This window comes from Formica exsecta, unplaced genomic scaffold (assembly GCF_003651465.1).
Source record: "Formica exsecta isolate Colony F162 unplaced genomic scaffold, ASM365146v1 scaffold47, whole genome shotgun sequence".
NCBI classification, from domain to species: Eukaryota; Metazoa; Arthropoda; class Insecta; order Hymenoptera; family Formicidae; genus Formica; species Formica exsecta.
This window is the reverse complement of record NW_021851936.1, coordinates 556,151-570,858: the sequence shown is the minus strand read 5'-3', so window position 1 is coordinate 570,858 and position 14,708 is coordinate 556,151. Positions and strand designations below refer to the sequence as shown.

General features: G+C 30.1%; 3 protein-coding genes and 1 pseudogene across 3 annotated transcripts in view; all 4 read left to right on the top strand.

Moving 5' to 3' along the window:
- LOC115241211 overlaps nucleotides 1-7,519 on the top strand; it is a 7,785-nt pseudogene extending 266 nt beyond the window's left edge.
- Nucleotides 2,567-3,157, top strand: LOC115241219. Its single transcript, XM_029816874.1, has one exon. The coding sequence runs from the start codon at nucleotides 2,647-2,649 to the stop codon at nucleotides 3,127-3,129; it is 483 nt and encodes a 160-aa protein (XP_029672734.1). The 5' UTR covers nucleotides 2,567-2,646; the 3' UTR covers nucleotides 3,130-3,157.
- Nucleotides 7,520-8,377: 858 nt separating the features above from the next.
- On the top strand, nucleotides 8,378-11,862 carry LOC115241125 (odorant receptor 43a-like). Its single transcript, XM_029816686.1, has 6 exons — nucleotides 8,378-8,491; nucleotides 8,846-9,119; nucleotides 9,553-10,021; nucleotides 10,189-10,288; nucleotides 10,981-11,166; nucleotides 11,387-11,862. The coding sequence occupies exons 1-6, from the start codon at nucleotides 8,378-8,380 to the stop codon at nucleotides 11,438-11,440; spliced, it is 1,197 nt and encodes a 398-aa protein (XP_029672546.1). The 3' UTR covers nucleotides 11,441-11,862.
- Nucleotides 11,863-13,272: 1,410 nt separating this feature from the next.
- Nucleotides 13,273-14,708, top strand: part of LOC115241217 (chymotrypsin-2-like) — a 1,871-nt gene continuing 435 nt past the window's right edge. Inside the window, exons 1-3 of the mRNA XM_029816872.1 lie at nucleotides 13,273-13,324; nucleotides 13,545-13,861; nucleotides 14,168-14,416. Of these exons, the coding sequence (XP_029672732.1) occupies nucleotides 13,273-13,324; nucleotides 13,545-13,861; nucleotides 14,168-14,416 (618 nt within the window). The remainder of the gene's footprint in view (nucleotides 13,325-13,544; nucleotides 13,862-14,167; nucleotides 14,417-14,708) is intronic.

Below are 14,708 nucleotides of genomic sequence, written 5' to 3'. Positions count from 1 at the left end.
AATGGGGAAGTATTACTTATTTTGTTACATCTCAATATTGAGAAAACAATTGTAAACTATTGATATAAAGTATAAAGAGTAGAAGACTTGATTCACGCAAAGTATAAAATAAACTAGAATATATGAAGGCTTAAAATTATTTTGTGCATCAAGTTATAATAATTTGATGAAACTTTTTTCTCTCGAAAAATTGATGTTCTTTTTATATATAATTTGAATGATGCTTACACATATAAAAAATATATATGTATGATTACTTCACATTTACGAAGCAACAAAAATATCGATTTAATTCACTTTGTAGATATATGTATTTACAGAATATCGAAGAAGGGTGCGAATTTTTTCATCTGCAACAAAAAAGATCAGAAATATTTCAAAATATTTGACATTATATCGATAGATTCAGACAAAATAAATGCGGCAAGTAAATGCAATAATTAATATAAAATCAATACGTGCTTATTGTTTATATAACATTTATTATAAATTGATTAAAGAGTAATAATTATATATCAATTGTACTATATGCAATAGAAAGTAGTAGAAAGATCTATTCTCGTCGCAATTATACCGATTTGTTCTACTTATCGCACTGAAAGCAATATTCTACACACAGTTCATCGCTCATTACTATAAGTTGAGCCTATAGTTAAGACACATCACTGAAAATCGATTATTATCGTGTGCGTGAGAATGCAACAAGTGTGCTATGCATCGCGTGAGCGCGCAGGTACTTATTTTCTTCGAGACTACTTTATTCAACTCGAACATTGTCGCACGAGGGACACGATAAAGAGCGTTTTAGAATTTTTAAAACCCTCCGTTGTACGCGTCGATTCGTTTCGTGCTCTCAAGAATTTTTATTATAAAGTATCTATAGTTAAGACTACACACAATGCTCATCGATTACGAATGCGTGAGACCGTAAGTAGTGCATCTACGCAGGGGTCTACAAGTAAGGTATTTAAAACCAGTTATTATGTCATTTTTTATTCATGAATACCTTCAACGTTGTTACATGGAAAAACTTGGCGAACACAACAAGGGGTGTTTAGTACCTCTAAAATCCGTCTTTATGCACGTTGATCGTGCTCACACTTTCAAAGGTTTTTTTTTTTTCATATATACACAGTTATCTCTTGCTGAATAGAAGTTAACGTCGTTTCATGATGGGGAGATAAACGTCAGTCTATAGACCACGTCCAACATGAAAGCTTCAAAATATTCCGCGTACCAAGGTGCTTCTCATTGTAAATATATCATAATTGATTATTGTCAAGTTAAAATTAGATAAAAGCTATACTTTATCGAATAAAATAAAAAAGTAAGATACTTTTATCACATATATGTTGGTGCATAATAAAAGTATTTTCAAAAATATTTTTTAATAATTGTATTATAATATATGATTTTATTTATAAGAGTGCAAATAATTACTCGCATATTATTTATATTTTTAATATTCTAATTTTTTATTATATTGCAATACATGCATTGAAAACGATAAATTTGTTTAATCGATAAATCAATTAATACGACGCTTACAATTAATCGTCTTTACTTGTAAATTTTCAATGCAATTTACTGAAACTTCCGTAACAGATAGATTTCGAATGGGCAGTGAGGCTGAATCGATTTAGTCTAAAATTAATCGGGCTTTGGCCTAACTGCGTGCAAACTACATGGGAGAAACACATGTGCAATTTATGCACGCTTCTCGTTTTCCTAACGGTATCAACGGTTATTGTGATTCCCGCTCTACATTCTCTCATGAGGATTCATTCGGACATCATGCTGGTTATAGACAATCTACAGTTCACTCTACCGATAACTATCTGCATGATAAAAATCGTGATTTTTTGGTGGAAGAAAGAGGGTAGATGCAATTAAACAAGTTTGATCTTATTAAATAAAATAAAATATTTCACGTAATATATCTATATGTATGTGTGCGTGTGTATGTATGCGTGCGTGCGTGCGTGCGTGCGTATATGTCTCTTATACGCTATAATAACCACTTTTTATTTACAGCGCAAAGTTCAAAATTTTAAATGGAAATAAACACTTACTCATTTATATCAAATTTTGAAAAGTATAATAAGATGGTATTGGTTTTATACAATGTAACAATATTAATCGCAATATTTTATATTCTTATGTTTATTCTTTTTATAATCATATTTGTCAATAAATTAATTGTAAATATATAAGGTACTCCGTAATATACTCCGAAACCCATTTGAGGATGAATTTAGTATATGAATTTATGGAGGCATATGTTTATATATATAAACATTTTTATTATTTTATATCAAGCTAAATCCTTTTTGAAATGAGTTCTATATATATTACGGAACACTCTGTATACCATGTTTCCTTGATATCTGATTTTTTTATTTTTTTTAATATAATATATAAGCGAGATCTCTCCAGAAATTGTGCCAATAACACGATTTCCATCGCTATAGTAAAGAAGAAAACTACGGTAATACTTTATATATTTTTGAAACAATTTCCCCTGCAAAATCGAAAATGTATGTCCAAGAGCATGCGTGAGATATATAATTATTAGTTGTAAGCTTTCCTCATTTTTATTAGTTTTCTCGTTTTAATGTTTTTAAAGCTGTCGCACCGATAATAGATATGATCGCAAAGGACTGGATGAAGGCAAGAAAATCTCAGGAGAAGATGATGATGATCGCGAGAGCACAAACCGCACGCATGATTATCACATTTGGATACGGCTTCATGGTATCGGGTTGGATTGTCACAGTTATTTTACCAATGCTTGGATATTCGGTGAGATATTTGACGAATATCACCGATCCGGGAAGACCGTTGCCAGTACAGACATATTACATTTACGACGTGACCAAAAGTCCGCAATACGAGATAACATTCACTTTTCAAGCCATCGCCATGTTTCTGTGCATCATGCCTTATACAGGCATAGATAATTTCCTTAGCCTCCTAATATTCCATATTTCTGGTCAACTGGACATTGTGAATAAACGTCTCATGCGTCTGAATAATATCGCGAATTATGACATTCTAAGAAGTTGCGTGATGGATCATACGCGGCTACTTAGGTACATTTTTTTAAATATGTTAGTCATATTCTTATAGGAAAAGATATGAACATTCAAATATAATATATAAGACATAAAAACAAATCTTGTTTATAATATATAAGCGAGATCTCTCCAGAAATTGTGCCAATAACACGATTTCCATCGCTATAGTAAAGAAGAAAACTACGGTAATACTTTATATATTTTTGAAACAATTTCCCCTGCAAAATCGAAAATGTATGTCCAAGAGCATGCGTGAGATATAACGGGTGTACGTACCTCGTGTACGTGTATCGTGTACATGTGTTGTACTCGCCCCTGCGGTTAGGACGATCACTCACCTGTTATTATACCCACGTTTTTTTTTCACACATACTTGGTACATTATTTTCCGCCGCGATCACCCACCTGTTATTATATCCAAGTTTTTCTTCATGCATACTCGATACATCGTTTCCCACCGAAGGGACATAAACGAGGGATGCTCGGAATATTTAAAGAAGCTTATGGTAAGTGGTCTGGTCGTTCACCAGACAATAAAAAAGTAGGTATAGACCCGGACATATAAAAAAGATGCGTGCATGCGCGTTGCCGAATAGGAGGTGACTTTATTTCATGATAAAGAGACAGAGGCCAGTCTCTAGATAACGCGCAACATGAGAACTTCAAAGGAAACGGAATATGAAGGTGCCGTTGTTATCGTTGAATTCATACTGGAAATTAGTCTTAACAAAAATACATTCTTGCTTAAAACATATACGCGACCCGCAGTTTTAGAATAAATCGAACAAACAATCGACGTGCATTGCTATCAATAAATATCAGTTTTCTCTAATTTTTAGAATGTTTAATTGAAAGTAATACAGTTTTTGCAAAGAGTACTAATTATATTTGCGTAGAAAAATAATAAAAATGAATAAGAGGAGAAGTGTTATTTTAAAATTTTAATGTTATCTTAAAAACATAAAAACAAATCTTGTTTAGAACTTTAATTATAATTAATTCAATATAAATTAATATATATATCATAAAACGAGCCACATAATTAATATTTGGCCTAATATATGCTTGTCTTTACTTTAATGTAATAAATTGTGGCAGTAGAGAGAAGCATGTTTCTTCTCGGCAAATGTAACTATAAAATATCTTTTTCTCTATTTAAAGCAGAAATATATCCCAATAATAAAAGGAAAGAGCTTTGGAATCTGCTACAAAGATATATTTGTTTTAATGTTATCTTAAGTATCATTTTTTATAATCATTCTCTTTGTGTATAATTTGAAGAAAAATATAGCCGAATATTTATTTTTTTGAATCCTTGTTTTATGATATAATCTTTAAATTTAAAAATTCTTTCTTTAAAATTAGGAATAACTTAGATAATGAAATTTTCTTGGAATAAATAGATTTCGAATGGGCAGTAAAGTTGAATCGATGTACTTTGAAACTGATCGGGCTTTGGCCTGAGACCAAGCAAACTACATGGCAAAAGTGTATGTGCAATTTACGCGCGGCTACTTAGGTACATTTTTTTAAATATGTTAGTCATATTCTTATAGGAAAAGATATGAACATTCAAATATAATATATAAAACATAAAAACAAATCTTGTTTAGAACTTTAATTATAATTAATTCAATATAAATTAATATATATATCATAAAACGAGCCACATAATTAATATTTGGCCTAATATATGCTTGTCTTTACTTTAATGTAATAAATTGTGGCAGTAGAGAGAAGCATGTTTCTTCTCGGCAAATGTAACTATAAAATATCTTTTTCTCTATTTAAAGCAGAAATATATCCCAATAATAAAAGGAAAGAGCTTTGGAATCTGCTACGAAGATATATTTATACAAAATTAACATTTAAAAGCTTTTAGTTTATTAAATTTTAATTTTTAATGTTTATTCTCTAGTGTAAATTAATATATGACACGCGTATTATTTTATAGATCAATCGCCGTTGTAGAAGATACATTTAATGCAATACTGCTTATATTATTTCTGTATTTTGGTACTCTCTTTGCTTGTTACGGATTTGTAATGATGAGTGTAAGTTAGAAATGTAAAAAAGTTTTTGGGAGATGTTATGCTAATGATAGACAATTTACAATTTACTTTACCAGGCTTCGCCACTATGCTCAGAGTTGTAATTTTTTGGTGGAAAAAAGAAGGTTAGCCTTTTTCAAAATTTCAAATGGAAATAATAATTTAGTCGTCTAAGTTAAATTTAAAAAAATAGATAACAGGCGATAATAAAATACTTGACATAGTATTTTATATAAAATACTTAATTTTACAAAATACTTGTAATTTTTTTTAGTTTCTCTCTCTCTCTTTCTCTATTATTATAATTATAATTCAATTCGCCAATGCATACTAACTTTAAGTATATATTACATTTATTTAAATCTTGTGTAAAAGCTACGTTTTTATAATTCAAATTTTTATAAATTAAAAAAATTTATGTCTTTGATATAATTCTTAATAAATTTTTCATAAAATTTTTCTCGATATATATTAATATTTTCTCTGTTTCTCTCTCTCTTTCTCTTTTTCTTACTTTATTTTATAATAACATTTAATTTCCTTTATCCATATTATCCTGTTAAAGCTATGTCATCTAATATCATATTATAATGTGTAAACCGTTCTTAATATACATATATATCAATATAATATATTATATATATACTTACATATGTCCAATATATATATACCTAAATATATACATACAATATATCTTTATGTATGACTAGATGCTCGCAGACGGACGTCGCTTATCGATCTCTTACTTGGCATATATTATATCTGTAGTTGTCAACACGTTCGGTCACATGTGCTTGTATTGCGCTGTCGGTGAACTGTTAGCAGCTTTTCTTTATCCATATTATCCTGTTAAAGCTATGTCATCTTTAATGGATATGATTGCGAACGATTGGGTAAAACCAAAAACTTCTTGGGAAAGAATTATAATGATTACAAGGGCGCAAACTGCGCGTACAATCACCATGTTTATGTACGGCATAATGGGAATATCCTTCTTCATTGCTGTATTGATGCCTGCTTGCGGTTTTTCGATGAGATATTTAACGAACATTACTGATCCAGGCAAACCATTGCCATTACAGACGTATTATATATATGATACAACTAAAAGTCCGCAATATGAATTAACATTCATTTCTCAAGCTATCTCCATGATCTTAGGCCTTTTACCTTACACAGGCATAGATAATTTTCTTAGTCTGTTGGTATTTCATATCTGCGGCCAACTGGATATTCTGAGAAAACATATCATGCATTTAGATAAATCCACGAATTACGCTAATGCTTTAAAAAGCTGCGTGGTGGACCACACGCGACTAATCAGGTAATCATGCTTGTATCATTTGTTATAGATACATTTTTATTTATTATACAAATATGGAAATATAAAACTGTGTAATAGTATAAAAATGATTATATGTTATATACTATAGACACAAAGTGATATAAAATATAACACAATTATATAATACATAAATCATTACTCTATAGAGCTATCGCTGTTATAGAAGACACTTTTAATCTAATGCTGCTTGCATTATTTTTATATTTCGGTACTCTTTTCGCTTTTTACGGATTTTTAATTCTTAGTGTAAGTAAAGCATTTATGAAAATCTTTAGCATACAAAATATTGTATTACGTTTTTTCTACACGTATAAAAATAATTCCATTTGCACTGATATTATTGCAAGTAGTTCGTGTATTCTAATAATTTAGATAATTAATATCATATATAATCCACGCACATATATACGCATAGAGGGGTGGGGGGGGGGCAGACATGCACTCAATACATACACTCAACGCATGCACGCATGCACGCATGCACGCACACATACGAAACGCACATACACGATATTGTATTATATTGTATTAACATGTACATGGATAAATTTTATAAATATTAAAGTACTAGATGTATTGTGTGTGTGTTTGTATGAAATAATTCTTAATACTTCAATACCTTTTTGATGAATTAAAGTGTAATCGAATCCATTATGCTGCATATTCTAATAAATGGTATACTCTGGATCCAAAAGAAGCGCGGGATATAATTTTTCTAATGATCAGAACCAATGAGCCTCTCTATCTTACCGCTGGTGAAGTATTTCCTATGACAATGGCTACATTTTGCAACGTAAGTTATCCTAAAACTCAATTTTGTAACATTAATCCTACTTTCTATAAATTACCTGTTTTTATAATCATTATATAAGTCATTTTTTATAAGTTACACTTATACATTTTAACATGTAATATACATATTTTATTTTCTGATATTTTTTTACACTTATATTTACATTTTATTTTTTATATTATTTTCAATAAATACTTTTCAGTTGATAAAAACATCCGCTGGTTACATATCCGTCTTGCTCACGAGGTATTAATTCAATAACTAATAACATAATAGAAGAAATGCCTTTATAAAAAATTCTTGTGGTCTTTATATGTAGAGTCTTAGAAAAGTAAATATAAGCAAAAGAAGATGAATATTATATAGAATTTCCTAAATATTGTTTTAAATGTATATTAATAATATTATTAATATGTATGAAAAACACCTTATTACATGCAAGTTTTCAAATGTATCACCTTGTTGAAGTATAAAAATGTCTTCTTCCGTACTATGCGGAATATAAATATACAGATAATAGTATAATTAAACACACACACATATTAACACAGATATATGTATAGTGATATAATGTAAGAGAGATCTCTCCAGAAATTGTGCCAATAACACGATTTCCATCGCTATAGTAAGGAAGAAAGCTACGGTAATACTATATATAATTTCGAAACAATTTCCCCCTGCAAAATCGAAAATGTATGTCCAAGAGCATGCGTGAGATATAACGGTTGTACGTACCTCGTGTACGTGTATCGTGTACGTGTGTTGTACTCGCCCCTGCGATCCGGACGATCACTCACCTGTTATTATACCCACGTTTTTTTTCACACATACTTGGTACATCATTTTCCGCCGCGATCACCCACCTGTTATTATATCCAAGTTTTTCTTCATGCATACTCGATACATCGTTTCCCGCCAAAGGGACATAAACGAGGGGTGCTCGGAATATTTAAAGAAGCTTATGGTAAGTGGTCTGGCCGTTCACCAGACAATAAAAAAGTAGGTATAGACCCGGACATATAAAAAAGATGCGTGCATGCGCGTTAACGAATAGGAGATGACTTTGTTTCATGATAAAGAGACAGAGGCCAGTCTCTAGATAACGCGCAACATGAGAACTTCAAAAAATACGGAATATGAAGGTGCCGTTGTTATCGTTCAAGTCATACCAGAAACTAGTCTTGACGAAAATACATTCTTGCTTAAAACATATACGCGACCACAAGTTTTAAAATCAATCGAACAAACATCGACATGCATCGCTATCAATAAATATCAGTTTTCTTTAATTTTTAAATTGTTTAATTGGAAGTAATTCAGTTTTTGCATAGAATGCTAATTATATTTATGCAGAAAAACAATAAGAACAAATAAGAGGAGAAGTGCTATTTTAAAATTTTAATGTTATCTTAAGTATCATTTTTTATAATCATTCTCTTTGTGTATAATTTGAAGAAAAATATAGTCGAATATATATATATTTTTTTTTGAATCCTTGTTTTATGATATAATTTTTAAATTTAAAAATACTTTCTTTGAAATTAGGAATAATTTAGCTCATGGAATTTTCTTGGAATAGATAGATTTCGAATGGGCAGTAAAGTTGAATCGATGTACTTTGGAACTGATCGGGCTTTGGCCTGAGACCAAGCAAACTACATGGCAAAAGTGTATGCGCAATTTACGTGCGCTTGTCGTTGTGATGTCATTGTGGATCGGTATTTTGATTCCTGCCATACATTCTTTGATAAGAATTCGTGGAGATGTTATGCTAATGATAGACAATTTACAATTTACTTTACCAGTCTTCACCGCCATGCTCAGAGTTGTAATTTTTTGGTGGAAAAAAGAAGGTTAGCCTTTTTCAAGATTTTAAAATAACAATTTAATTTAATTGACTATGTTAAATTTAAAAAAAAAATAGATGGCTGAAGATAATAAAATACTTGCATAGTATTTTATATAAAATATTTGATTTTACAAAATACTTGCAATGTCTCTCTCTCTCTCCCTCTCTCTTTCTCTAGCATTATAAGTATAATTTAATTCGCCAACACATACTAATTTTAAGTATATATTACATTTATTTAAATCTTGTGTAAAATTTACGTTTTTATGATTCAAATTTTTCATAAATTAAAAGTTTTATCTCTGATTTAATTTTTAATGAATTTCTTGACAAAAATTTTCTCGATATATTAATATTTTTTCTCTTCCTCTTTCTCTCTTTCTTACTTTCTCTTATAATAACATTTAATTTTCTTTATCCATATTATCCTGTTAAAGCTATGTCATCTTTAATGGATATGATTGCGAACGATTGGGTAAAACCGAAAGCTTCTTGGGAAAGAATTATAATGGTTACAAGAGCGCAAACTGCGCGTATAATTACCATGTTTATGTACGGCATGATGGGAATATGCTTCTCCATTGCTATATTGATGCCTGCTTGCGGTTTTTCGATGAGATATTTAACGAACATTACTGATCCAGGCAAACCATTGCCATTACAGACGTATTATATATATGATACAACGAGAAGTCCGCAATACGAATTAACATTCATTTCTCAAGCTATCTCCATGATTTTAGGCGTTTTACCTTACACAGGCATAGATAATTTTCTTAGTCTGTTGGTATTTCATATCTGCGGCCAACTAGACATTCTGAAAAACCGTATCATGCATTTAGATAAATTCACGAATTACGCTAACGCTTTAAAGAGCTGCGTGGTGGATCACACGCGACTAATCAGGTAATCATGCTTGTATCATATGTTATAGATACATTTTTATTTATTATACAAATATGCAAATATAAAACTGTGTAATTGTATAAAAATGATTATATGTTATATACTATAAGCACAAAGTGATATAAAATATAACATAATTAGATAACACATAAATCATTACTCTATAGAGCTATCGCTGTTATAGAAGACACTTTTAATCTAATGCTGCTTGCATTATTTTTATATTTCGGTACTCTTTTCGCTTTTTACGGATTTTTAATTCTTAGTGTAAGTAAAGCATTTATGAAAATCTTTGGCATATAAAATGTTGTATTACGTTTTTTCTACAGGTATAAAAATAATTCTATTTGCACTGATATTATTGCAAGTAGTTCGTGTACATCAAAAAGTTTTTTGTTTTATCAAAAATATTGAAGATTTTGGATATAATCTAAAAATAATAAAGTTTGTACTAATATACCAATTTTTTATAAATAAGAACTTGAAAGATTTTGCCAAATTATCTTTGAAATTTTATGGTACTAAATAGTAATTTTTTTTGCTAATAATACGATGTGAAAGAAAATGTATGATGTTAGATCAAAATTTTATAAAACAAAGTTTTGTATCAAAAAATATGACTACGAAGATAATAACAATGAATCATTATCAAATAATCATTGTCAATAATGTTTATATTTATATATATATCGTATATAATATTAGAATGCAAATACTTTTTAATATAGTATAAGTATTTTATATAGTATAAGTATATCCACGCACATATATACGCATGGGGGGGGGGGGCAGACATGCACTCTATACATACACTCAACGCATGTACGCATGCACGCACACATACGACACGCACATACAAAATATTGTATTATATTGTATTAACATATACATGGATAACTTTTATAAATATTAAAGTACTAGATGTATTGTGTGTGTGTTTTTGTGTGAAATAATTCTTAATACTTCAATACCTTTTTGATGAATTAAAGTGTAGTCGAATCCATTATGCTGCATATTCTAATAAATGGTATATCCTGGATCCAAAAGAAGCGCGGGATATAATTTTTCTAATGATCAAAACCAGTGAACCTCTCTATCTTACCGCTGGTAAAGTGTTTCCTATGACAATGGCTACATTTTGCAACGTAAGTGATCCTACAACTCAATTTTATAACATTAACATGATTAATCCTACTTTTTATAAATTACGTATTTTTATAGTCATTATATAAATCATTTTTATTACAGTCATTTTTCATAAGAGTCACACTTATATATTTTAATATGTCATATATTTTATTTTCTGATGTTTTTTACGTTTATATTTATATTTTTTTTATATTATTCTGAATAAATACTTTTCAGTTGATAAAAACATCAGCTGGTTACATATCCGTCTTGCTCACAACGAGGTATTAATTCAAAAACACTATAGAATAAGTCCCCTTATAAGAAAGTTCTAATAGTCTTCTTATGTAAAGTTTTAAAAAAGTAAATATATACATAAAAATATAGATATTATATAGAATTTCCTATTGTTTTAAATGTATATTGTTAATATTATTAATATGTATGAAAAAAACCTTATAGAATGCAAGTATACAAATATATCATCTTGTTAAAATATAAAAATGTCTTCTTCCGCATTATGCGGAATAAATCTACAGATGATAGAATAATTAAATACATAAACACTAATGTATAATGATATAATATAAGCGAAATCTCTCCAAGAAATTGTGCCAATAACACGACTTCCGTCGCTATAGTAAAAAAGAAAGCAGTTTATACAGATTCGAAACAGCCTGTGTGTATGTGTACGTGTGTTACATTCGCTCTTGCGCTCATCACTTGATACATCGTTTCCCGCCTAAGAGACATAAGCGAGGGATGCTCGAAATATTTTAAAAAACTTATGTTAAGTATTGTTCACCTCTCAAAATGTAAAAAAAAATTATGCGCATTACCAAATAGAAATGACGTTCCATAAAGGGATATAAACCACAGTTCCTCAATAACGTGCAACATGAATATTTCAAAAAATATGGAAGACGAAGATGGTTTTTGAATATCTTGTATATATCATAGCAATGTACATAGAATAAAACTCTGCGTCCATTGCATCTCTTAATGCACACCTTTTTAGCTAGAACTTCATTAGTCTCTGCCTGAAAGAAGCTGTCAATAAGAAATTAAACATGTTAATAATAGCTTTTTTTACACAAATATCAACAATTTTCTTGAACTGTTCATTTTTTACATATTTTACATTTGTTCTAATCACTAATATAATAAAGATATACGTGATCCTTTTTATTAAAAAAAAATATAAAAAAGATTGTGACTTTTCTCCACGAACAACTGGAGAACCGCTTGTATCGCGGTTGCACGTAACCGAAGACTTTACCGCGGCTCTAAGAATCAATGTCACGAATCGTATACGGCTTATCGGATTTCGTATCGATCATATTGCTCCATGTGCAATTAGTGTATTTGCGTATTGATATGTCAGCCACATCAGTCACTCAAGAATCCAACGGTGTTATTCCATAAGTTACCAAAATTTACACAAACACTGTGTTATCTCGCCAATTTCTTCATAATTCGCATTTTCTTTGAAACGCCACAATTTTTTAATAAAAAAATTACGTATATCTTTATTATATTAGTGACTACAACAAATGCAAAATATATGTAAATTAAGATATATAAGTAAACATTATTATATAATTAATCTTAGGTTAAAATGATATATATCTATTATATAGATTATTATTTTTCATATATATCATTCTCTCCTTCTAACACTTTTATATTATAATTGGACTGACTTTGGTTCCATGATATTACATATGTCGAATACCCGAGAATACTCATGATTTTTTTTCAATTCTCTTTTTTTATAAATACATAATATAATATAAGAAACGGCGGCTTTTCTCACTTTTGGGAGCGTATCTCGTAGTCAAAATAATGCATATGATTCCAAAAACACATTTATAATTTATGATCTTATATCGCGCAAGAGGACATCTCTCTCATGAATCATCTCAGAAATCGAAAAAAAAAAAAAAACTGTCACGTTATCATTTGTGCTCTTAATGACGTACATATTGCGCTTTTCAAATTGTGTAAATAATTAATCATTAATAATCGCAACTGCGTAAACACATTCGATCGTATATATAAACAGTGATGAAAGTGTGGCGTTGGATCTTTAAAATTCTGTCCAGACCACGTTCCCATACGGGATGCTCGCAATGTTACGACTCACGTGGATTCTGATTTTCGTCGCCGTTAGCGGTAAGTGATATTTTATCGATATGTCACTATATATATTACATATAATAAAAAAAAGCAAATTAATTGCACGCATTTAAAAATTAAACTTTTTTATTTATATTGCATATAAAGTAAAATAAAATTGTTATCATTCTCTCTCTCTCTCTCTTTATCTAACAATAAGAGACAATAATCTTCATCTTGACGAGAGAAAAAAATGGCTAATCAATATTCGTGCCAGGTATCAATGCTGAGGGAGCTCAAGAAAATGATGGCGATGTTGATATCAGCAAGTATCCGTATCTCGCGTTGATTAAAAGGGACGGTAGACCCGTCTGTTCCGGCGTGATACTCGACAAGCATCACATCCTCACATCAGATCGATGCGTGCCGCCGTTCGAACATGTTTGGAACGTTATGAACTCTATATACGTGACCTGCGGTACGAGCAGCCTCAAACCCAGCGGCAAAAGTATCTTTGTAAAGGAAATGTTCTCGCAAAATCATTTCATTAATCCGGTTGAGAATCCCGTTACGAGCGGCCTTGGTGTGCTTAAGGTACATTTATGCTTTAAAATGTGCTACAAGTACTTATAAAATTTTTAATATTTAAATAAATTATATAAAAATATTATCTCTCTCTTTCTTTTCAAATAAAATATTAAAAATTATTAGTTGATTCATCTTTATGGCATTTAGTCGGTCAGGTGTATAAAACATTGAAATTAAAAAAAAAATTTCGGTTTTCTACATCCGCTTGTAGATTTTAAAATTTTTATTATCTTTGTTGGTTCCGGAAAATCTTATATACCTTTCGCGATATATATCACAGATTATAATAATTGAATGAATGATCTTTTGCAGCTCATAGAGCCACTCCAGTTCGGAGAAAACGTGCAGCCGATTCAACTATCCGAAACGGAAGTACCGCTCGACGCGAAACTACAAATGGTTGGATGGATGGTGTCCGATCGTCAAGGGAACAAGACGGCACATCTCAAGAAAGTCACGTTAAATACTATAAAATCTCAAGAATGCCAGCCGTTCCACAAGAAGAACCTCAGTGAGTCTGAATTCTGCACTCGGCCGGAACTCGAAGGCAAATTTTGCAAGGTAAGCGATTGTAACGCAAAATATGTCGTCAAGCATAAAATCGAAAATCTTTATATATCTTACATTTTCATTTTACAAAATTTAATTGTGTCTTGTAAATATATCGTTCAAATACATGTTAATATCGATAAAGATCGGGCAATCGTGTATAGATTTAAAAAAAGCTTTTTACACAGCATTTCTAATACAAATTTTTCTCTCTTTCTTTAATTAACTAAATTTATATTAATTAATGCCTATAATAATAATTAATACTAAATAAAAATAATAAATAATGATTTATATTAATAAA